Source organism: Rhododendron vialii, chromosome 10a, assembly GCF_030253575.1.
Source record: "Rhododendron vialii isolate Sample 1 chromosome 10a, ASM3025357v1".
In the NCBI taxonomy this organism is placed as follows: domain Eukaryota; kingdom Viridiplantae; phylum Streptophyta; class Magnoliopsida; order Ericales; family Ericaceae; genus Rhododendron; species Rhododendron vialii.
In genome coordinates, this window is record NC_080566.1 from 29,214,532 (window position 1) to 29,238,911 (window position 24,380).

The following is a 24,380-nucleotide window of genomic DNA, read 5'->3' on the forward strand; positions in this document are numbered from 1 at the left end:
CTACTTTCCTTGTGAGTGTAAATTGATTTAATAGAATATATTAACAACATTAATTTAAAATTAAGGAATTTTTTTGGCTTAAATATTTAGTTTAAAAGATTGTTACAAAAATATTGGTTTACAAATTAAATATTTAATTATATTTATATTTTCAACCAACATTTGGTTGTCTATTACACAAATGATTAGCAAAAGTACAAAAATTAGGGTGAATAGGCCAAAAAGTTGTGTGAGTTTATAAATTCCCAGTAATTAGAAAAATTCCTGAAAATGGTAAAAATAATTTAATGAAATATATTAGCAACATTAATTTAAAATTAAGGCAATTTTTTGCCTTAAATATTTAGTTTAAGGTATTGTTATAAAAATATCGATTTACGAATAAATTTTTAATTATATTTATATTTTCACCCAATATTTGGTTGTCTATTACACAAATGATTAGCAAATGGACATAAATTATGGTGAATAAGACAAAAAGTTGTGTGAATTTATAAATTTTTAATAATTAAAAAAATTTCTGAAAAAAATACATTTTCCTGTAAAAAAAATGTTGAAACCCTGTTACTTGAAGAATCATTTAGAAAGATAGAGAGGGGCCAAAAAATGTTGAAGTGTAGCATTTAGTTGTAGTAAGTATATAATATTTTGTGATAAATGCCAGCATAAGATATGATAAGTATAGCCAGTGTTCAATGTAAGTAATGACGTTTTTGGGGGGACAAAAATGTAAAATCATCTTACTTTTTGGGGATGGTTTTGATCCAATAACTTAGTGTGGGCTACCAGAGCCCGAGATGGGCCTTTTCGGAGGCCATCCCCTGTCGTGCGCTCGTTTGAAAATTGAAGAGTCGCCACCTAGATTTTTTGTAAAATGGTTTGCTACCCGAGAAAACCTGGAACTTGAAAATGATATTTGAATTTGAAAATAAACCAGAGTTTGGGTTCGGGAGCCAGGTTACGAGAATGGAAGATTTTGTTTAGAAAAGCACCCTCCTCGTCCGATAAAATCGGTCTTTACTAATATTTATGGGATTTTGAAATTTATTTTATTGCTTTAACTTTTAATGCCACATAAACAATTTTTATAGCACGTAAGCAATTTCAATTACGGAAAATATAAGCACAAACAGGCATACTTTTGTATTTAAACAGCTAATAGCGAAAAGCTAACAGGCATGCTGTATACATCTAATTAATTGCAGAAAATAACTAAGAGGTAGGAATGTAAGCATTCTAATTGCAGAAAATATCAATATGTCTCACGTGAACTCAACTGTACTGTGGAAACTTGTACCGTACGGTACATGTTCTGTGATTTTCAGTTTCAAAACAAAGGTTTTTATCATGCAATGTTTTAACAAGAGTATAAGCTCATGCATCAAATGAGCAAATTCTATGTCAAATCATGCTACATATCTGATGTAAACTTCATAAACCTAACTAACATGGCATGTATTGTTCAAAACAGAGCATAAATCAGCATGGTATCTTATATCAGGTATTGCATGTCATATCAAATTAGAGGAAGAAAATTAGTAGCACACGAGAGACTGTTCCCCTGAAAAAAACTCTGCCGTACGGCAGTCATGTGTACCGTACGGTAAAAGTGTGTGGGATTCCAACTTTGATTTCACGCAATATTTGAACTATTTAAACCCAAGACTGGTATAAAGAACCGGTTCAAGCCATATGATGCCCCTCAGAACTTAAGAATAGAAAGTTATACCTTTGTTTGGAATGAATCTTTCTTTGAAAATTGGTGGCGATTGCAAAAGCTTTCGGTACGAGTTTGGACTGTGGCGTAGGCCTGACCTGCCCTCCAGGAAAAAAGTGTGACGCCTTCTTTCAAACCATTGATAGCATTTGAAAAACAGATTTGGGGCTTTGTCTAAAAAAAAAAGATGTTTTTGGTGTTTTTGAAGTGAAAGGAAAAGAACAGAGGATTTTCAGAACATTTTTTTAGTGTTTTGTCATCTTTTTGAATGAATTTTTCAGTGTATTTTTTTTTTTTTTGTCTTTTTTCAGAAAAAACCCTAAAGTATTTATAGAGAAATTTTTCAAGGGACTTAGCTTGGTCTTCAAGCACCCACCGACCTGCTGCAGGCCTATGGCGGCCATGGAGGACTACAGGCTAGGTCATGATGGCATGAGATGCCCTTGCCAGAAATTTTGGAAAGACGGTGCAAGTTACGATGTACCGTACGGTGGACATATCCGCCGTATGGTGGAGTTATGTCTACCGTGCGATGGAAATGTTAACAGCCCTAACTGCAAGGCGGTTTGGATGACATATGTATAACGTATAGTGGATTTTGTACTGCACGGTAGAGTTGACTTTGTTTTGACTTTTTGAAAGATTCATTCGTAAAATGGTATTAGTTTAATACAAAATCTTTTAATCATCATCGGGGACTTAAAAGACATCAAAGTTTCTAAATTGGGGTGTCTACACTTAGATTAACTTAAAATATGATATAAAGATCTATATTTCGTGGGGCATCAATGCCCCAATACCACACTGGAGCATCATAGAAAAATTCGAAAATCAAGAAGAGAAAATAGGTGGTGTTTCTAAAATAAAAACCAGGCTACCAACAATGATAACCAATTCGAGAAAGGTAGAAAGCTACAAGGAGTACGGTGCTTTATTCTCCACTAAATTAGATTAGAGGGCAGAGCTGCACAGCCACGTGTTGTGCACAGTAAATTACCGTCGTTTCGATCTTGCTCTGATGATCTAAAACGTTCACTTCGTAGAGCTCGTCGAGTAAAACAAGTGTATCAAAAATCAGCTCCACCGCTCCGATCTCGCTTCGATGATTGAAAACGTTTACTTCGTAAAGCTCGTCGAGTAGAACAAGTATATCAAAAATCAGCTCGATCATATATCATTAAGGTCTTCATCCAAACATTATTATCTTGGAACGAATGGATCCAAAACATGAGATTAAAATCCACTATTTTTTGTTACACTTAATAATTTGAAGATAATAATGTTCGGATGAGGCACTTAATTAATGATATCTGATTGAGCTAATTTTTAGTACATTTGTTTTACTCGACAAGCTCTACAAAGTGAACGATTTCGATCATCAAAACGAGACCAGAGCGGCGGCGATTTTCTGTACATAGCACTCTGCGCATCACCACCCTCTTGTTGCTCAATTTGTAGTTTGGAATAACTGTAACGACTCAGAATTTTATTGAATAAAAATTTCGTTATTTATTGGAATTTCCTTTTAATTACTTATTATCGCTTCTAAAAATTCTTTTAAATTTCTATAATCCGTCATAATTAGATTTAAGCCTTTAAAAAATTATATTTCTTGACTAGAAATCCTACATAGCAAGTAGAATTAGTTTTTAACCGATTAGTTAGAGGAACCAAACTACCAATTCACCTAGTTACAATTTTCTAACCCTAATTGGACATTTTTGACCATCTTTGAGCCTTATGAACCCTCCTAACCCTAATTGAACCATTATGCCATTAGAGATAATCATTATACCCCATGACTAGTCATTCAAGCCAATACCTACTTTTTTTATTTCTTTATCCATTAGTCAATAAATGCTAGGAAAATTCTTATCCCTTGGACAATAGAACATTTGACTTACTAATGTGTATATAGCTTTGACAAGACAAATTATAGCCATCATTTTGCTTCCATAAGTAATTAACCTAGCCATGCCATGCATGCAAACCTAGAGTTATAGCCTTAAGCCTAATTATTCTAGGGTTACTTTCCTAGATACATATATATATCTATATATATATGTATATATGTACCTCATAAGCTATGTTAAGCGTGCCTATATGAGCCTATACATGCATAGATACACTTTCTAGGAAAAGTGTCGACCAATGGACAACACAATACACTTGAAAGCCTTAACCCCTCATCATTTTTCTTTTCCTAGCCTTAGTAAGTCTATTTGGTACCTAAGTGTACTCATATATAACCATATATGTATATATATATATATATATATATATATATATGTAGTACTAGAGAGATAGAGAGAGGGAGTGTGGTGTGTGCATGTGACTTTGTTCACTTCCACAAGCTACCCTTTTAGCCTTAAGCCTATTTGACAACCCATTTTAGACTTCTTTAAACATAACCTAGCCCATCATTATGTTCATTCTTGCAAGACAAGCCCTCCTAGGACATGACAAGCCAAAAACCCTTCATAATCACCTAGGATATAGCTTAAAAGTTGGATTGACAAGTGAGGGAAGGCTAGGATTTTGGTTAAAGGCTTGAAATAACAAGGCAATGGAGCAAAAGCATGGGAGAAAAGGGGAGAGAGAGGGCCGGCCAAGGAGGGGAGAGGGAGACCCAAATTTTCTATAAATAGGACCCCCCCCTCATGCCATTCAACTCACATCTTCATCCTCCAACTTTCTCTCTCTAGAATTCTTGCATTTATTCTTTGTTCTTCCTTGTTCTTGATTGTTCTTGAGTTCTTCTTGAAGTTCGCCAAGAAACTCATCCTATACCACCCTTTCGATCCATAAAGTTTAGTAGTTTTAGTCACGATCTAGTTTCGAGAGAAACCTTTTTCTTTCGAAGCTACCGGAAGCTTACTTATTCCGCCCGATCGCCAACTTACCTTCCGTAGCCATCACTATCGCCAGAGAAGAAAGGTAGAGTCCCTTGTCCGCTGACTCAACGTATAATATAGAACCGTATATTGGAAAGTATAACGTAGAATCATCTTAAACCTTATCTCTAAGTATATAAGGTTATCTATCATTTATAATGTTTGGAACGCATGATAGTTAACAAACTTATCTTGCTAATTGGAAGTATGAGTATGATTAGAATAACCGACTTTTACTTCAATAAACATATATTGTTTTGAACTTCCCACAAAAGAGGAAAGAATGAATTTTGAAAGATAGAAACTTATCGCTTGTTTAGGAGTATTCTTATTTTGATCATATGATAGTTATGAGCATGTACACGTGAATTGTTTATATTACTTGTTGTGTGATAAATCATAAGTGATTTTCACTCCAAAGGCGTCCGTACATGTGGCGTTATGTTTTAAGTAGGAATTCAAGCATGATTAATAATAAAGAGTTGGATGATCTTGCTAGTTAGTTTCAATATTACCATGAATGATTTATGATTTCGAATGTGAAAGTTCTACCGTGGAGTCGTTGCATGAGAACGAGACACAGAAATTGAGAAAGTAGAAACATGACACCTAGGGTGTGGTTAATGAAAATGCGTGATTTGAAAACAAGAAATGTTTTGGAAACCGCAATGTGGCCAGACGTGGTAGCCCATTGTGTGGTATGTGTTTTGTGTGCCAATGGAAACCTGGTGCGGCGGAACCATTGTGAGGATACTCAGGAGACTGGAACGGCAGAACCGAGGTTGGGTGTGTGGCTTGGTTATCCGTGGAGAGGAGCCAATGCAAAGTGTGCCAATGGGAACCCGGTGCGGCGGAACCATTGTGAGGATACTCGGGAGACCGGAACGGTGGAACCGAGGTTGGGTGTGTTAAAATAAATTTTGGAAATATTGATATGATTATAAGATGTGGAAAATGGTGATACGGTCTACGAGGAGTCGCGTAGGAGAAACTCAAAAAATCATGGACACCAACGTCAGTTTGGATAATGAATGTGAATGTGTCATTGTTAACTGTTTTGCTGAATATGTATGAACTATGTGGAAATCTTTGAATTTATGATCGTTTGTTCGTAAGTTAATAGTTAGTGGGTATGGGTTACTCTATTGAGCTTTTGTAGCTCACGGTGTTACCTTTGGTGACCTTGACATATTATATTGGTGACGATACTGGAATAATGCGTCAGATCTTATAGACAAACATGGTGAACTCTACACCTTGAAAGCCGAGGAGCTGGCCAGGATGGAGGAACAGGCGGAGTAGTAGATAGGAACCCTAGTTCCCACCCTTATTTGAATAAGAGTATTTTTGTAAGGGTTATGATGTAATATTGAGCCTGACTCTATTTAATTTTTCAATAAAATTGTCTATTTAATGTTTCCAAAATTAGAGATGTTATAATAACTGGTTCCAAGTTCCAACCCACATTCCAAAAGATATTGAAATCAAATTTGTGTTGCTTGTTTTACCGTGTACGTGTCGCGTACTTTACCAGGTAGTATATGGCACGCATACCCTTTGATTGGGCTCAACCCAGCCAACTATGTGTGTTCGTGACGGTCCATACCACATCAGTTTTGTTCCGTGCTAACTTATAAACGTGTGCTCCGTGTCATGTCGGCTAGCTCAGTTTACAGTTGGAACTCTAAACATGTCATACCGTGCGGGTCCTTGTATTTGTCGATATCGGATGTAACTTATTTTTTACGGTAATCTTAAAAAAAATATTTTGAACCAAACGAACACTTTTGATAATCTTTGTGCGACCCGACATAGATCCAAAATCGCACATTACGCATTGTCTGTTATACCCTAAGCAGCTCTCTATCGTATCATGCCACTGCCAACCGGTAAATATGTCGTCCCGTCGTGTCATATTGCTCAGTTTATACCTGGAACCCTTAACCGCTCATAAGAGCATCTCCAATCCATCTCCATTTCCTCCAAAATAGAGTATGGATGTAACACATTAATGGGAGATTTTGTAATTTATTCTATTTTTTCTTCACTTTTTGTACTTTTTGGGAGAATCTTTGAGGGACCCATCGTTCTTTTTTAGAGTTTGGAGGAATTTTGTACTCCAAATTTACTTTTGATCCTCCATTTTTAGAGGACCAAATTTACTTTTGGAGGACCAAACTCTAAAAAAGACGGTGGGTCCCTCAAAAATTCTCCAAAAACTACAAAAAGTGAAGAAAAAAAAGAATAAATTATAAAATCTCCCCTCAATGTGTCACATCCATCCTCTATTTTGAAGAAATAGAGGTGGATTGAAGATGCTCTAAGGAGGGTTTTAGGTTTTAGCTCCTCCTACTATCGCTCCCCCTCACCCGTGCCACGCGAACATATCACCTATGAAATGACAGAACCCATTTCCCATTCCCTCCCCAAAACCCTAAACCCTAAAACCCTCATCTCTCCCTCCCACCATGAAACCCCTCTCCCCAAAACTCATCTTCCTCTTCTCCTCGCGCTCTCTCTCCACCACCCCCGCCCTCCCAATCTCTCGCTTCTCCACTTCGTCGTCGCCGCCGCCCTCGTTCCCGGCCCGGCGGCACGAGGAGGAGAGCCGGGGCGTTAGGGTTTCGGTGTGGTGGGATTTCGAGAACTGCCAGCTGCCCGCCGGAGCGAACGTGTTCAAGGTGGGCCAGAGCATTGCTGCTGCAGTCAGGGCGAATGGGATCAAGGGACCCGTTCAGATCACCGCGTTTGGTGATATGCTGCAGTTGTCCAGGTCGAGCCAGGAGGCGCTTTCGGCTACGGGGATCAATCTAACCCACATTCCCCATGGTTCGTTTTCCCCCCCCAGTATTTCATCTATAAGACGTCGGTTGCCAATTGTAGGCCTAGTTTCTCAAAAAACGACAACTTGGCCTGTTTATTTTGTCTTTGTTCAATTTTTTTCGTATTTGTAAGTTTTCCGTCAAATTTTTGTGAATTATTTGTTCTTCCAGACGAGAGAAATCGGAAAAGTGAAAACATATGACTTTTGCCCAAATATTTCTGAAACTATCGGAAAAAGAACTAACAAAAGTGAAAAAAATTATAAGAACAAAACAGAAAGCCAACTTTTTTATTTTTATTTCCAGAAACTGGGCCTCAGTTGAGATTTTATACGAAATTGAGGTGTTAGCAGTGGCGGATAGGGCTGATGAATGAGTCGAATGGGCCAAGCAATTAATTTGTTCAAGGTTTTTTTTGGTGAATCGAAGGAGTTTCGAAGATATGCTGCTTGTTTTATGAGGCGGGACAATCTCTGACGAGGTTTAATTGAACCAAACGCGAACTGATTTCAAGAAGCTTGAATTTTTTATGCATTAAAAGCTGAACGAGCAGAGTGTTATTTCCTTCGCGCTTGATTTCAAGGTTCAATGAGTTTGCAAGGAGCGAAGATGAGTAGCTTGGTTCACTTATCAGTCAGGTTGACAGGAAGCCCCAAACTGTAAAGCTAAAATCAAATCGTAAATGTGGGAAACTAATTAAAGCATCTCCAACCCAAGCCTCTAAAATAAACTAAAAAAATGGGAATTTATTCAAGAAGTGGTTACAGAGAATGACAGTCTTCATCTCTTTTTCAATCATTAATCTCTGTATCTGTTCTATTTTTTGAAAACACTCCGATCATTTTCTGATTTGTCAGAATTACTTTTAAAAGACTCGAATGTTCAGGAGCTTCAGGGCTGAATTGCATTAAAGTTGCTTTCTTGGTATGCTGATAAGTTAAACGATAATGGAGATTCTTGATCGTAGGCTCTGAGTCACCCTTCAAACCAACATTGCGGAGGCATCCTTAGGTTTTCTTGGCATTGGATTCTCAGTAATTTGTGGGTTATTGAATGCGACTTTCTCGCTTCTAATAATTGATGCAACCTTCGTTTGTGTGAACGTTAGTTCTATTTATACCTGCTTGTATGCAATGTAAAAGGATTATTGTCACATTTTTATTTTAAAACTTTGTTGTTATTATGTTTGCAATTCTGTGTTGCTTAAATGTATCATCTCTCTCTTTCTCTCTCTCTCTCTCTCTCTCTCTCTCTCTCTCTCTCTCTCTAATGCTTTTGAATGTTTCTAAACATAACCTACGTGTTCATATGTAATGCAAGTATGAGTAGCTACTGGTTCGTTCGTTTGGAAGCTTCTTCATTGGTATTACATGGCTTCAAACTCCTTAACCCTACAATTTTCTATTGATCCAGGTGGAAAGAACAGCGCTGATAGATCTCTTCTTGTAGATCTTATGTATTGGGTTTCTCAAAACCCTCCACCAGCGCATCTTTTCTTAATCTCTGGTGACAGGGATTTTGCTGGCGCTTTACACCGATTAAGATTGAACAATTACAATATCTTGCTTGCTAGTCCAGAAACTGCTCCTAGTGTTCTCTGCAGTGCTGCAAGTATTTTGTGGCATTGGAATGCTTTGGTGAAAGGGGAAAATCTTACTGGAAAGTATTATAACCAACCCCCAGATGGTCCCTATGGTTCTTGGTATGGCCATTATCGGGTGCCACTGGAGGATCCGTTCGCTGTTACAGAGCAACCTGCTTGTTCCCGGGCTGAGGAGGTTTCTGAGTTGAATTCAGATCTTAAGCTTCGTCCTGTTCCAAAAGCAGTTGTGAAGCTGATCCGTCATATCTTGAAGTCGAATCCCAAAGGGATTTCCATTTCTGAACTTGGTTCGGAGTTAAAAAGGAGTAATTTGGGCATAGAAAAAGACTTGTATGGATATAAAAAGTTTTCCCGTTTTCTTGTGTCAATGCCACACATTTTGAAGCTGGAATCTGGGAACGATGGCCAGCATCTTGTGATTGGTGTTGCACCAAAAGTTCCAGAACAAGATGAGTCTATTCCAGGCTTAATAGCTACAGGATCTGGAACTAACGCTGAAGGGCCACTTATTGCAACATCTCCAAAAGTAAATGGCAAGGACAGCTCTGGTACTAAATGCACAGATGGGAATCAAATGTTGCCACCGACCCCTGAGGTAAATGCCAAAGAGCCTTCAAAAAAATCGGAAGAGTCACAAATGAAAGTGCCAAAGACGCCGCCACTTGCTGAGAGGGGGAATAATGCGAACGAAAGTGATAACCATTTGCATTCTTCTGAAGGATATAATTCCAAACCTGAAGTGGGATTTTTCAAAATGATGTGGCGGAAATGGTTTGCTGGTGCAGATGCTGGTTCTGAGAATACAAGTTCTGGCATTCAAGAGAAAAGAACTTCTGGTGAGAGCACTGAGAAACCTCAGACTGAGGAAAAGAGTGTAAAATCAACATGTCAGACTACTGATCCGGTAGGTCCTGCTTCATTTTCTTCATCCCATAAAGAAGCAGTTATGGATGACAAACTTGTTGGGGGTGATGAAGCCCAGGGTGAATTGTCTAGCAGAGATCCCCATTTCTTTAAGCAGATAATTAGTTGGTGTAAGTTTTGGAGAAAGAGCCCAGAATCTGAAAGTTCTAGTAAACAATCTAGTGAAAATTTAAACCAGGTAACCATTGATTCTGGAAAGCATGAAGTATTCTTGAAGGAATCTTTCTGGAAAGAAATGGAAGCATATATAGATACACCTCCCAATGGTTCAGTCCTTGTCTTGCAATCAAAGAGCAGGTACAGACATGCTGCTTCATATTGTTCACTGTACTTCAGTTCTTTTATTTACTGCAAATAGTGCCATACTTAGCCTTTTCCTTGTATTATCTTGTTTCCCATTTCTCAATATATCATTTTGATGTCATTCATGTTCACGTTATGACGTTATCACTTATCAGTACAGATCTGCGTTGCCAGAACATGTCGCATAGTTAGGAGGGTTTGATTTCCCACTTAGGTGTTTGCAATGTTCTAAATGGCGCTTGGCGGTAGTAGGGCGGAGACCCACCTTCAAGCGCCAAGCCGCCTAGGCGGCGCCAAGCAATTCGGCGGATTTTTTTATTTTTTTTAACAAACCATTATCCAATCAAACTATATTCCATGTATCCATAATGCAAGTTCAAACTTCAAACTACAAATCCAAATGAAATTAAGTAGTAGCAACTAGCAAATAAGTTGAATAAGACAATAAATAGCAGGGCTTCGCTCACCTCTCTCGTATTATTTTATATATATATATATATATATATATATATTTTTAGGCCGCCAAAGGTCTCCAAAGACGCCGACGATGCCGCCAAGACTGCCAAGACGCCAAGGCCGCCAAGACCACCTAGGCGGCCGACAAACACCGCCAAACTCCCTGGGCGCCAAATCAAACGCCAAGGGCTATTGGCGTGGCGGCAGGGTACCTCCAAGCGCCTAGGTGGCCTGGGCAGCCGCCATTTAGAACACTGGGTGTTCGCAATTTGTGATGGACCTGATAATGAGGGGAAGTTTTGGTTTCACACCGGGGCATTCATGTCATCGAGGGGAACCTAGAGCTTTTGTCCTTTTATGTTATAGTTTTTTTCTTGTTGGCACACCAGAGGTTCAAGCTCACGAAAACAGATAGTCTGTAGGTGGAAGCTGTGGAGCTTAAACTGAACTTATCTTGAATCTCTCTGATTAGTGCGGCTGAAGAAGGGGTTGAGGTAGAAAGGTTTGGCCATTGGTGACCAATAATAGTGATTTCAGAAGACACCAATTAAAGTATATGATGATTCTTGCTTTTTACTGACCATACTTGTGTTCTAGTTCTTAGTTGCATGAAGAGGGTGAGGGGAGGGAGCCGGATCGGGGATGGAGGTGGGGGAGTGGAGGATCATAGAAGCTCCTCGTCTGGGACAGCCGAGGGGGCATTTAGGATTAATTTAGACTAATAAACATGTAATAGAAATTTTTTTGTAACTTGTAATTCCTGTCCATGGCAATTACTGTTTTAGAAATATAAGTAAATAGTATGGTTATAATAAGAATTTGTTCACCAGTGATTCCTAGAAATCAATGCTCATTTTGGGCAAAATGCTTTTCATATCTCTTATATTTTGTGCTAGGTAAGCATCTTAGTCGCTTAATATGATACTCGCTAGAACAAAATGAGAAAGAGCTTGTCGTAATAGATTTTCGACCTAGTTATATTTAGTTTAGTGTGGTGAATCCTTTTTGAGTACTGTGCTCTCGTACTCAGGATTCACCACACTAAACTAGAGCTTAGTTGCAGGAACCTCCTATCAAGGCGGCGAATCCACGTCAAAACCTCACTCACATTGAGAAAGAAACTTGCTCCCAACTATGATAGAACCTCTTAGGCATATAAATCCCAAAATAAACAAAAGTAAAAGATACCAAGGGAAAACATGAATTGTACTCACATCCAAATGTGCGGGATCAAAAGATTTCATTTTAAGAACCACACACGTTCGTAGCTTTTTTTGCATGGACAACGGCCAGGGTGGGTCACCTCCTCCTGCATCTCTACGACAAGAGAGCTATGGACTTTATTGCTTAGTGTGTGGATTGTTTGGAGGGAGCGCAACAGCAGAACTTTTGATGGTGTTGAGAATTCTCCCTTCGGTTAAAGAATATGGCGTTCTTTTATAGGTGGACATTGGGTACTGGTGAGCCTTCTTGTACTAATTTGGGATCTGGTTGAGCTCCTTCAGTACTCAGTAGTTTGAGATCAAGGAGAGGCATGTGTCTGTGCATTGTGGCTCAAACACGAGTTACATTACATGAAATGACTTGAGACCAGTAATTAGAATCAAACTTGTGACGAGTTGCAGTTATTGATCGGCTCCAACTGTTTAACTTTTGTGTAATTAGAATCAAACTTCCAATTTGTGTACTAATAAGCTCTTGAAATTATATAATGGGACTTCTGATTTGACTTTTTTGGTATAGAATGTGAATGTTCTTTCCTATTATTCGAATTCCCCTATCTTAAAAAAAAAATTACTTGTTTATGTGACGCAATAAAGGAAGAAATGTTTTTAATTTCATGTGTGTTTGTTTATTTTCTGTAGTGTCCATATTAGGATTTGGTTGGGAGAAAATTATTCTATCGTCATTGCTGTGTCGTGCTGTTACTCTGCTTCTTAATTCACTTCTTAATTCATTATTTGATCTTCTCAAAAGAAATTCATTATTTTGATAATGTTGCAAAATAGACTTTGTTTGCTTGTGTTTCACTTCATTTGCTTGATTTCCTACATCTTAATGGTTACTTAACTTTGAATAACTAAAAGAAAGGGTACTTAGCACTAGCAGAGGGAGTAAGACTTCCTGCCAGCAGTTCCAACAAACTGAATTTTACTATCACGTCAATCTTGTGAGATGATGTATATGGTGAAAAACAGAGTGAGGGTTGGTTTCCTTGTCTATTTACTATGACGAAAGAGAGATATTGCCATTGTGAAAGGCTTTTCATTTTTCTTTCATGTTAACATAAAAAATTCATAATTGTTCTTTCATTTTGTTAGTTTAATGACGATGTTAGAAATGGCTCCAAATGCTTGTGCTATGATGAACTTGTTTCGTTTAGAATTTGTAATTCTATTCCTTTGAATTCCGAAGGTTCATTTGGAATGACAAGGGAACTGTTTTGTTCGCTCTTTCGTAACAGGGAACAGATGGCTCAGAATCTGCAAAAGCATGGCCCTTTGGCTCTCAGATCTCTTACTCAATGTGATCTTCTTCACCTAGTTGACTTGTTGATCTCGGAAAAGAGATGGGTGGAAGAATGCCCCTCCCAAACTTATCCTTTCAAACTCAATCGACCTTGCGGAAACAGTTCGACTTCAACCAATCCCCCCAATTCCAACGGGTTGCGGTCCATCTTTTTAAGGACATCACAATCTCCTCAACAAAGAATTCCAGAACATGAGAGAGAGATAAGGCACCAAAATCCTCGTCAAGTGGAAGTTTCTCCACTGTTTTTTAACAAGAAACCCCATTGCAAATCCAGAAATGATATATTAGCGGATTGTCATAAACTTGTGGATGAACTTGTGGTGGAAAACCCTGAAGGGTTTAACATGGGTTCCTTTAGGAAACAGTTTCTTGACCGATATGGCTATCCTCTGGATATACAAAAGCTTGGGTACCAAAAACTGGCCACTCTGATACAAATAATGCCCGGGGTGAAGATAGAATCTTCTCATATTGTGCCTTGTAATGTTGCAAAGAGATCTCGGCTAGAAACTCCAGTTCAAAGTGCTTTGGCAAATCATGTTAGCGGTCCAATATCAGATTCAGATGGGGAAATATACGATGCATCAAGTGAGTCTCCATGGGCAGAACTTGGGCCTGTTGCCAAAATGGGACCCACACGAAATGTAAAAGACTTGGGCTCAAAAAGTAGTGGGCCAAAACATGATTATGAAACATTGTCAGATGATTACCTGTCAGATTCGGACGAAGACACCTCATTGATAGAATCAGAAACGAAGCCTAAGAAAGACGATGAAGATAGCTCATTGTTACGGATTCTTGACTCGTGGTATAGTTCTGAGGAGGAAGCCAATAGAAAGGAGGGGAGGGATAGTGTGGACGGCATGGTGGATTGTTCGCAAAATGTGCTGGACCCTTCTGATTCTTCTGGAGCTGGCAGCAAAGTTGAAAATCCGGTGGCAAACTGCGGATGGAAACCAAGAAGTGTTAAGAGCTATTCTTTTGTTACGGATCCAGCTGGGGATAATAACAAGGACAAGTTGATTGATGGTATATTGACTAGCTTGAAGAAGTCAGGTGAGTCGAGAATCCAGGTGTAAGAGGTTCATCAAGGAAAGAGGGAGGAAATGAAGCATTCCTATCTCAGGAAATGGAGCATGAAAGAGCTATTTTGCCGATCAAAAAAATAAAAATAAAAGGAACATGAAAGAGCTATTTTGCCGATCAAAAAAATAAAAATAAAAGGAACATGAAAGAGCTATAATATGAACTGGAATAGTGGCAGTTATAATTAGGAGTGATCCTGCAAATAGGCGAGGACACAATGCAGATGTGATGCCCCGAGTATTATAGAAGTTGAATTTATTTTTTGGCCTTCGGTTGAATTATCCTAGCAGGTTTATTCGTCAGAGTAGCAGTTTGTTTCGTGTACAAATCGCGCTGGTAGGGTAGGTCTTGATCTTCATACGAGGTGATTGAATTAGTTGAACAAGGTTAATTTTCCTCGTGGTGTTATATATATGTGCTGAAGGCGAATGCATTCTGAAGTGGCATCAGTTACCACAGTTTTGGATTACTCAATTAATTGACGGCATTTTATTAGATGGATTTTAGCCTGACAATTCTTCAATTTACCGTTGAAGTAGTTCCAGTTGTCCCAGGAAATCAGTAAGGATAAAGAGAAAACCTCACTCTTTCTCATTAGTTTCTGCTGCCTTGGCATACTTTCTGCTGGAAAATTACTCGCGTTGGATGTTCTTTTGTTGGTGTGATATTTCTGGAGGCCATTTAGGGTTTTGAATAGGGCGATGTGCGGGAAAGAATTCTGAGGGTGTTTTATCTCCATATATTTACACCAGGAATGTGCACTTGTAATCAGTGTTATGGACCCGAACGTACGTTGTGTTAACTTTGCACTTGTTCACGCCTCAATTTTGCACCAAGCTTAAAATTTTATCAACAGTTTGTTGGATCAAGTAGTTTTTTGGTAAAAGAAAGAACATCTCTAGAAGTCATTTTAGCAAACACTTCGATTACGAATTTCGGGGCGGTTCCGGTGACACCTATAAAAATATCTAAAAAAATATCTCATAGTTCCCAATCAAATTTTATGATCCGAGTCGCTCAATGTGATCAAAATATGATTTTAAGGGTACTCACGAGAAATCAGCAAAAAAAAAAAAATGATTGGGAAGGGCTGGATCTGAGCAGTTTTTAGTTCAGATTTGATGAACAGTTCAATTAAAAACTGCTCAAAACAAGCACTTTCTGATCATATTTTTTGTTAATTTCTCGCAAGCACCCTTTAAATTACGTTCTGCACGCATTGAATGGTTCGAATTATAGAATTTTGATCGGAAACTATGAGATTAAGATTTGAGATGTTTTTTTGAATGTCTTCGGAACCGCCGGTGAAAATTTTATGAATTCAAATGCCAAAGAGAAGTGTTAACCACCCGAGAACAAAATGGGTTGCTCATTCTCTCCTGAGAACAAAATCGTGGGGATTGGGTTTCAGTGGAGGTGGGATAGAAAATTCCCAAGTGGTGGACAAGTTTTTATGGAATTGCATAAAAATGAAATGGACAAAAAGAAATTTTCCATACATGAAACGGACAAAAATAAATTTTCCATACATGGAATCGGTTTGTAGTTGAATCTGGATTTAGACCTAAGTTGCTCCTTGTATGGATCTAAGTTGCCCTTTATTGGACCTAAGTTGCACCTTATTTTTTTGAAGTAGCACCTGAGAATGACTGAATTTGGACCTATAAAGAGCAATTTAGGTCCATAAAAGAAACAACTTACCTCATTCCACTTAACTTTTTTTAAAAGTTAACATTTTGTCTTTATTTAAATTTTTTTTTCGTGCTTGTTCATTTTGCGAATTTTTTTTTTGACTTATCGGAAAAGTAAATTTTTTTTACTTTTACCCAAATATTTTGATCAATGACCACTTTTAAGCGCAAAATATTTGGGTAAAAGTAAGATTTTTTTACTTTTCCGATTCGGTTGAGACGAATCAAAAAGTCAAAAAAATTGACGCAAAACTCAAAATTTAGAAAAAAATTCAAACACGACAAAACAAGAAAAAGCTCAAAAAATTCAGAGAAACTCAGCATTAGTCCATACAAGGGTTTCCCAGCTGAATGGGTTAGGAGAATATGACGGTTACTTAACCCAGTAGATGTTCTTGGCAATAGTCAAGTAAGGGGCAATTTAAGTCCAACAAGAGGCAACTTATGTTCATATAAGAGACAACTTAATTTCATACAATGAGCAACTTAGGTTTAAACTCAAATTTGACTACAAACTGACTCCATGCATGGAAAATTTATTTTTGTCCATTTAAGGTAAGAGAGATTTCCTTTTTGTCCGTTTCATTTTTATGCAATTTCATAAAAATTTGTCCACCACTTGAGAATTTTTTACCTCACCTCCCACTGAAATCCAATTCCCCCAACAAAATTTGTAGTTGATCGTACCAAACAAAAGGATTGCAATCGGTTCATTAAAAATAAAATAAAAAAATTTCCAGTCTCTCCGATCGGTTCCGGCTTCCCCTCTCCGTTCTCCCCTTCCCCGTTCGGTACGATTGACTTTCTCGGGTCCGATCTGTGCCTTGCCTGTCCGGTGCATTGGGGCTTGTCTTTGATTTCTTTGATGCAGGTACATGTGCTCTTGAGTGGGATGGGTTTTGTGTTTGGTTATTTTGTTGCAGGTGCAGGTGGTGTTTGATGCGGCGGCGCTCTTCTCCGAGTGGTTTTGTTTGGCTGTGGGATGAGGTTTTGTTTGGCTGTGGGCGGCAGAACAATTGTCGGTGGGCTTCCAATCGGTTACGGGCCTTTGTGTAGATGCATGTTGTTTAGATCTAGTTATTTGTTTTCAGCTGTTTCTTGTTAATGTTCGGGAAAGGGGTGGGTAGGAGGCTAGGAGCTTAGTTCAGTGGGTTCTTTTATTTTCTTAAGTTTTTCTTCCAATAACCACGGTTGCGGTGTGGATTTGTAGTTGGCTTATTGGCCATCTAGTTGCATACGGCTCAACTATACACGTAGTGCTTTTTACCGCAAGAGTAAAAAAAGCCACTTCTTGGGCATCGATCGCACTAGGTTGGTATCGGTCGGTTTCTGTGGGAAGCATTATCAATAGTAGAACTATCGTGACAGTTGGACAATAGCAAGTAGTATGCGCGGCTCCAACACCTGACCGTCTGATCAATTAATAGTTGGACTCGAATCTTTCATTTGATTGGATGTGTTATTTGTCTCCTTGTGTGTAATAGGTCTTTGTAACAGTTGTATTAGTCGAACACGATAGGTTGTAATTATCATATTTATCAATGCATTTATAACGTGTTTCCAAAAAAAAAAAAAAACAAAGGATTGCAATTATTCAAATCTAAATCAAAGGGTTGCTCATTCTACTACTTACTTACACCTAGGGCTGTAAACGAACAGAGCAGCTCGCGAACTCGGCTCGTTTAGTAAACGAGTTGAGCTCAAACTCGAGTTTTCGGCTCGTTTACGAAACTAGCTGAGTGGAGCTTGGCTTGTTCGATAAAAGCTCAGCTCATTAAGGGGATGTTCAACTCAATTAAAGATGCTCGTTTAGTAAATGACTAAACTCGGCTCGTTAAGGCTCGAGTCGAGCTCGAGTTCGAGTTTTTAGCTCGTTTAGTAAATGAGCTGAGCTCGAGCTCGCTAAAGCTCAGTTCGGCTCGACTTGTTTACACTTCTATAGTTACACCAAAGAGGCATATATGCACTACTTCGACTAATTAGAAAACTAATAATGTCATCTCAATCAGTCAGGTTTCACCATGCTTGTTGTTACAGGGCTGTTTTTCGCCTAGAAATATATCCGTGATGGCACCAAGTTTGCTAACAACTTGGTCTCAGCCAACTAGTGTTTACTCACACACCCGATATGTTTGAATGTCTAGAAACACACTCAAGAGTTACGGGAACCGTCCCAACCTTTATTAAGCACCAACTTACAAAGGAATACACTCAAGAACCTAGACAGAACCCCCTCTACCTTAGGCTATGAAAATGCTTGCCTAAATAGGCTTACAATCATAAAAACGTGGCCACCAAGTACATGAGATCATGGGGCCAACCCATGATCTTGCAGTTGACACCCCCAACTGCCCTAGGGCTGTGCTGGCACTGCCAGAATCTGTCAGCACACTGAAACATGAAACTGCGTGGCAATAACTGCCGATAACTGCCCGTTTCTGCCTTGGACACCTGTCCCATGCTGCTAGCAACACATGTAGCCCGTTTCTGCCTTGGACACCTGTCCCATGCTCCCAGCAACATGTGCAGAATGCTGTTAACCGTCAATAACCGTTTTGCCTGAGCCAACTCAAGTCTGCCTCCGTTTTGCCCGAGCCAACTCAAGGCTGCCTGGCCAATTTCGTGATCCAACTCTAGCTCCCAATACTTAGCTATTTTTCTCGATTGCCTTGTCCCACAAGCTTACTTCCTGTTTAGCATCCCTGCCTCGATATCATCGGGCCATCACGTGCATCACGACTGCCACTTGCCTTAGGGACCAGTGCTGACACCAACCGACACTGTCGGGTCACCTTGTAAAGACATGCCTGCCTCATGCCTTCGTTTCCACCGGTTGGCTAGGGTGCAAGGTGCCACTGCTAGCCAAGCTTAGCAAGCCTTGGAAATCAAGGTGCTAACACTTGTCCACTCTAGAATATGGCAGGAGATCCCCTGTCTGACTTCCATCCGGACAGGGGCCTGTCCGACCCTTCTCGGCCATTAATCTAACAAATCAACGTTAAGATGACTTGAATACTTTTTGTAGCAAAACGACGTTGTTTAAAAGCAAAAAGTGTTTGGCTCATCTCAGTCGTTGATTTGTGAGATCAACAGTCGAGAAGGAGTTGGATAGGCCCCTGTCCGGATGGGAGTCGGACAGGGGATCTCCTGCCATTTTTGTAGCAAAACAACGTCGTTTTGGAGCAAAAAGTGTTCGGCTCATCTCAACCGTTGATTTGGATAGGGGATCCGATTCCCTAGAATATATATACACACACACACACACACACACACAGAGCCCTTCAAATGAGGACGTCCGCAGCTAACAAAAATGCGGACTTCGTTCTGTGGCCGTTGGATGAGATCCAACGGCTAGGATTTTAAATGAGAACTCGCGGGTAAAAAGGAGCATGGGTCGGGTGAAATGGTTTTTGGGTCATAACCAATTCACACACGCGGATCCCTCCCAGTCTTCCATGGTACGCCTCCTCCCCCATTCCTCAGAAATCGAAAATCACAGAGAGAACGAGAGAGACGAAAAACGATCGATCGAAGAAGAGTACACACCCACGACCACAAGGTCTCTCTCTCTCTCTCGATCTCTCTTGTTCCAGAAACCGTAACCCGAGAATACCACGAAATCGAAGGAGACGATGACGATCAACTGAGAACAAGGTAACTTCTCTCCTCTTCTTTCTCTCTTCTCTCTGGCTCGTTTTGGAAATCTCAGAAGTTAGGGTTTTTTTTTTTTCCAGATCCACGAAGAAGAGGACGACAAAGAAGAGGACAAGAAGAACCCTAACTCCGAAGGTCTCTGTCTCTCTCCCTAGCTTTGAATGTGTTTTTTATTTTATTTTTTTTGTGGAATTTAAAATTTGTGGAATTTTTTTGAACTGTTTTTGTGTTCTCGGAAAAAAATGGGTATATTATAGGAAACCTAACTGATTTATGCGGATTGGTTTGATTCTAGGTTGATTGACTGAATTTTTTTATAAAAGCCATAAATTTACTCAAACCCTCATTAACAGTAGTGTTAATTATCATGACAAGTTCCTTCTTTTCTGTCGTAATAGATTGGAACAATTAAGCTGATTAATAGTTACTAGAACATTTATTTTGCATAGCTGTTGGCGTACTTTTGATTTGTGAAATTCAATGGTATTGTGCAGAGGTAATCGACACTTGGTTTTTTGTTGTGGTACATCTAAGTTTAATTCTTTAGATGTTCTTGTCTTTTGTTTCTTCTATTGATATGATTACCTATTCGGGTTGCAGGATGGATTGGGGCTTCCCCATGGATTGATGCTTCCAAGTGCTGCCATAATAATATAGATTCATTTGCTGTTGTTTGCCAAACTGTTTGCTGCATTTTTTTCCCTTCAAGTTTTGAAGACTTGATGTGAACAATACCTCGTGGAAGATTAGTCCAAAGGGATCCTGTTCCAGTTCTGTGCTGATTTTGTGTTATGGTTGATAAATCTTCAATTTAAGAACATGAAATCTATTGGGAAGACTACTTTTGGATGTTTATAGTCTGCAAATCTATTGGGAGTATGAAAGTATTTTTGTATACTTGAAGCTTATGAGTTATGACTGTACCAATGCATTTTTGCTAATTTTCTTCATCTTACGACTTATTCGTGTTTCAAGACTTCTGTGAAGATGGGGACGTGTGGAGATGGAGATGAGCTATGTTACGACCTTTTTGTAGCTTTGATCAATGTATTTCATTTGAATGTATCTTGTCTAACTTATACTACTCTTTTAATTTGATGTGGTGTTTGAGCAATGGAAGTAGGAATAATACTGCTTTTTGGTCTATGTTTGGGATGTTTGTTAAACCTATGCTTTTTTGTACTATAATTAAGACCGTATTCTGGTTGTTAGACCTCTTATTCTGGGTGTTTGAGCAATGGAAGTAGGACTATAAAGCAAGCAGAACATTCACTTTGTTTGGTTGAGGTTTTAGAAAGTTATTTTTGAGAGTTAAGTGGTAATGAGTGGAGAGAGATAGAGAGAGAAATTTATTGAAAACTGTGCCGAGAATAAAAGTTACTCTCAAAATGGTGAACCAAGCGGAGTAATTGTATTTTTTGTTAGACCTCTTAATGGAATGTTTTGGTTTTTTTGTATTCTGTTTAGGATGTTTTTTTTATATTCTGGTTGTGAATTCCCTAGCCGATTCTTGAATTTTAGTGTTGTAGAAAAGGGAAAATCAATGTTCTACTTGCTACCCCTTACTTAGAAAGCCCAAATCTTGGCCTCAAAAGTGTTCCCCAAGTTCCTTTCAATTTCCCGAAAATTCCCCCCAACAAAGTGATTCTAATCTTCTTCCTCCTTTCTCTTCCATAATCTGCTACCACTTAACAGTTTACCCTTACATATACACAGAAACTTCAAATGATACAAGCTATATGACCAGAACACAATATTCCACCTTTCTCTCTACCAATATACATAGATGAACCAAAATACACAAAATCCCACAATCTTCAATCTGAACGGCCAATGCCAAAAAAGAAAAGCACAACAGCTATATACACGGGCAAATTAATGCTAGATTCAACCAACATATCATTACAATCCATCCGCAACCTCTTATTACTCTTGGAATCAGGCATACATGAAAATGGCTGGTTATGGTTCATATGAACTCTGATATTCATCAAGCAAGAGAGACTATGAAGCAACCTTCTGTCATTGCAACTACTCACTAAGATTAAAGTGCATCAAAATCGCATTCGTACACTGAAAAATCCGTAACTACCTAGGTACAACAACAAAAGATCCGAAAGAAATGAGAAAATAATTCTACGCGATGCAAGTTCAGGTTTCGGTCTCTTCAAATGCAGCTCCATCCAAGTCTTGTTAAAGCAGATGAGACATTCTCGCCATGAGCAAACCTCAATGATGCATCACCTTGCAACTTTAACTGCAAGTTGATCCCGCAATTCACATACGCCGGAAGTGTACCTACACATACGCATACTCAAATTACTATGCCTCAACATACTGTAAAAATGACTTGCATTGGTACAGGGATCTATACTCAAATTACTAAAGATTTCAAAAATGTACATACAGTCGACAAAAGCAATATGAAAACTTCAAAAACAACAATATCTCATATCTTGCTACACTGGTTCTAGGTTTGACCTTAGTTACACGAAGCGGGAGCGGGGGCGGGGACGGGAGAACGGATGATCACAGAAGTGTGGGAGCCCCATTGGGAGTGGTTAGGAAAAATTATTAAAATTATAAATATATTTTAGAATTTTATATTGTTAAATGTCAATATAAAAATATTATTCTACAACAAAGTATTACTATTAAAATTATAAGTTTCTAGTTATATTTCAACATTTTTATTATAGCACATGATTACACAATAGAGCTCTTTGTGCATATTAAGTAGGCGTAAAAGTTAAGGGCATTAATATGACTCTAGAAGGTTAATATCAGATGTGTTCACTAACAAGATCAAAACAACTTTAAAGGTACCAATTGCAACTTAAATCGTAAGTCTCTCAACCGTTTTTTGGGTGTAAGTTCCCATATAGGTAAGGAACGAGTTCCCGTCGTCATTGGAACGGGTTTCTTGGAGTTTCCTTCGACGGGAACGCGGAAACGCGTTTCCGTCGAAGAAACGTGGGCATAGTTGAAGGTTCCTGCAACTAAGGGTTTGACAAACAAATTGAACCCCCCAAAAATTCCCCAATTTTTAGGTTTGACACACAATGTGGACACTGTTGGCAAAAATACATGTTCACATTTTATCCTGGTAGGTGTGCAAGTGTAGTTGATAAAATGGGCAAAGCACTATAGAAAAAAGAAGAGATTTTCGGTGCTTTAACCTTAACTCAAACAAACCCTAACTCGAAAAAAATACACAGATTCGAAGAGAGAGACATATCTTGAAATTGAGCCATAATCGAAATCTAATCGAGCCCTAATCTTCTTTAATCGAGCCCTGATTACAGAAGGGGAAAATCAAGGGGGTTAGGGTTTCTGCTTCTTGTAATATTTGGAACGAGAGAGCTCGAGATCAAGATCAAGATAGAGATCGAGAGAGAGAGAGAGGGAGATACCTTGTTCGATTTGTTGGATCTTCTTGGATTTCTGTCGATTTTTTCTTCTCCGTTTTGGATTTCGTCTCTCCTCTCTCTCTCTCTCTCTGTTCGTCTGTCTGGAACGGAGGAAATGAGGGAAGGGAAAAAAGGGGATCCGTGTGTTTTAAGCCGGATTGACCCGCGAACCACTTTACCCGACCCATGGCTTGTTTTAACCCGCGAATTCCCTTATCTTTTCCTAGCCGTTGGATCTCATCCAACGGCTAACATCCAAAGTCCGCATTTTTTGCCTATAAGGGCGTCCGCAACTTAAGCCTACTGTGTGTATGTGTATATATATAGTCCGGTTCCCTTAAGGGATCCCGCACGGGCTTACCGTGCGAGACTCCCATTTCTCGATCGAATTGGGACGATCCGAGCCGCTCAAAGTGATCAGAAAGTGATTTTAAGGTTACTAGAGAGAAATCAGCAAAAAAAAAATGATCGGGAAGGGCTTGATCCGCTGCTCGGATAAAAAACTGCTCGGATCAAGCCCTTCCCGATCATTTATTTTGCTGATTTCTCGCGGGTACACTTAAAATCACGTTCTGAACACATTGAGCGGCTCGGATCGTCGCAATTCGATCGGAAAAGAGGAGGTCCGCACGGTAGACTGGTAAGGAATCCCTCACTGGATCCGTGGTATACATACATATATATATACATATATATATATATATATATATATGTATGTATATATATATATATATATGTATATATATATATGTATATGTATGTATTATCAGAGTAGGGGAGATGTCCCAAAGGAGGCAAGTGGGAGAGATATTTAAAGTTACTGAGGGGTTCAATTAGCCAAGCATAGTAAAAGCAAAAGCAAAAGTTTGAATGGTACGTTTAATTGAAAGGAATCAATTATGAACAGTTAAATCCGTAGGTGAATAGTATTATGAACAGTAATAAATAGTAATTTGGATGAATAGTGCAATTATATAATAGCTCTATAACTGAGTATAGAATAACTTAATATGAACAAGTCCTTTCAATTAAACGTACCATTCAAACTTTTGCTTTTGCTTTTACTATGCTTGACTAATTGAACCCCTCAGTAACTTTAAATATCTCTCCCACTTGCCTCCTTTGGGACATCTCCCCTACTCTGATAATACCCATGTTCTCCTACTGTGTCTGTGCTTCCGCCCCTAATGGTATCAGTGTTTTCTTGAAAAGTTTTTGCGGATGACATTAAGTTCCCCTAATGTTTACTCAGTGCTTTTTCTTGAAAAGTTTCAAACACACTTACGCT

At 38.9% G+C, this 24,380-nt stretch overlaps 1 protein-coding gene across 1 annotated transcript; it reads left to right on the forward strand.

The window, feature by feature from the left end:
- Positions 1 to 6,938: 6,938 nt before the first annotated feature.
- LOC131303447 (uncharacterized) lies at positions 6,939 to 14,794 on the forward strand. The gene is made up of 3 exons (XM_058330318.1): positions 6,939 to 7,440; positions 8,847 to 10,257; positions 13,184 to 14,794. The coding sequence occupies exons 1-3, from the start codon at positions 7,080 to 7,082 to the stop codon at positions 14,328 to 14,330; spliced, it is 2,919 nt and encodes a 972-aa protein (XP_058186301.1). The 5' UTR covers positions 6,939 to 7,079; the 3' UTR covers positions 14,331 to 14,794.
- The last annotated feature ends 9,586 nt before the right edge of the window (positions 14,795 to 24,380 follow it).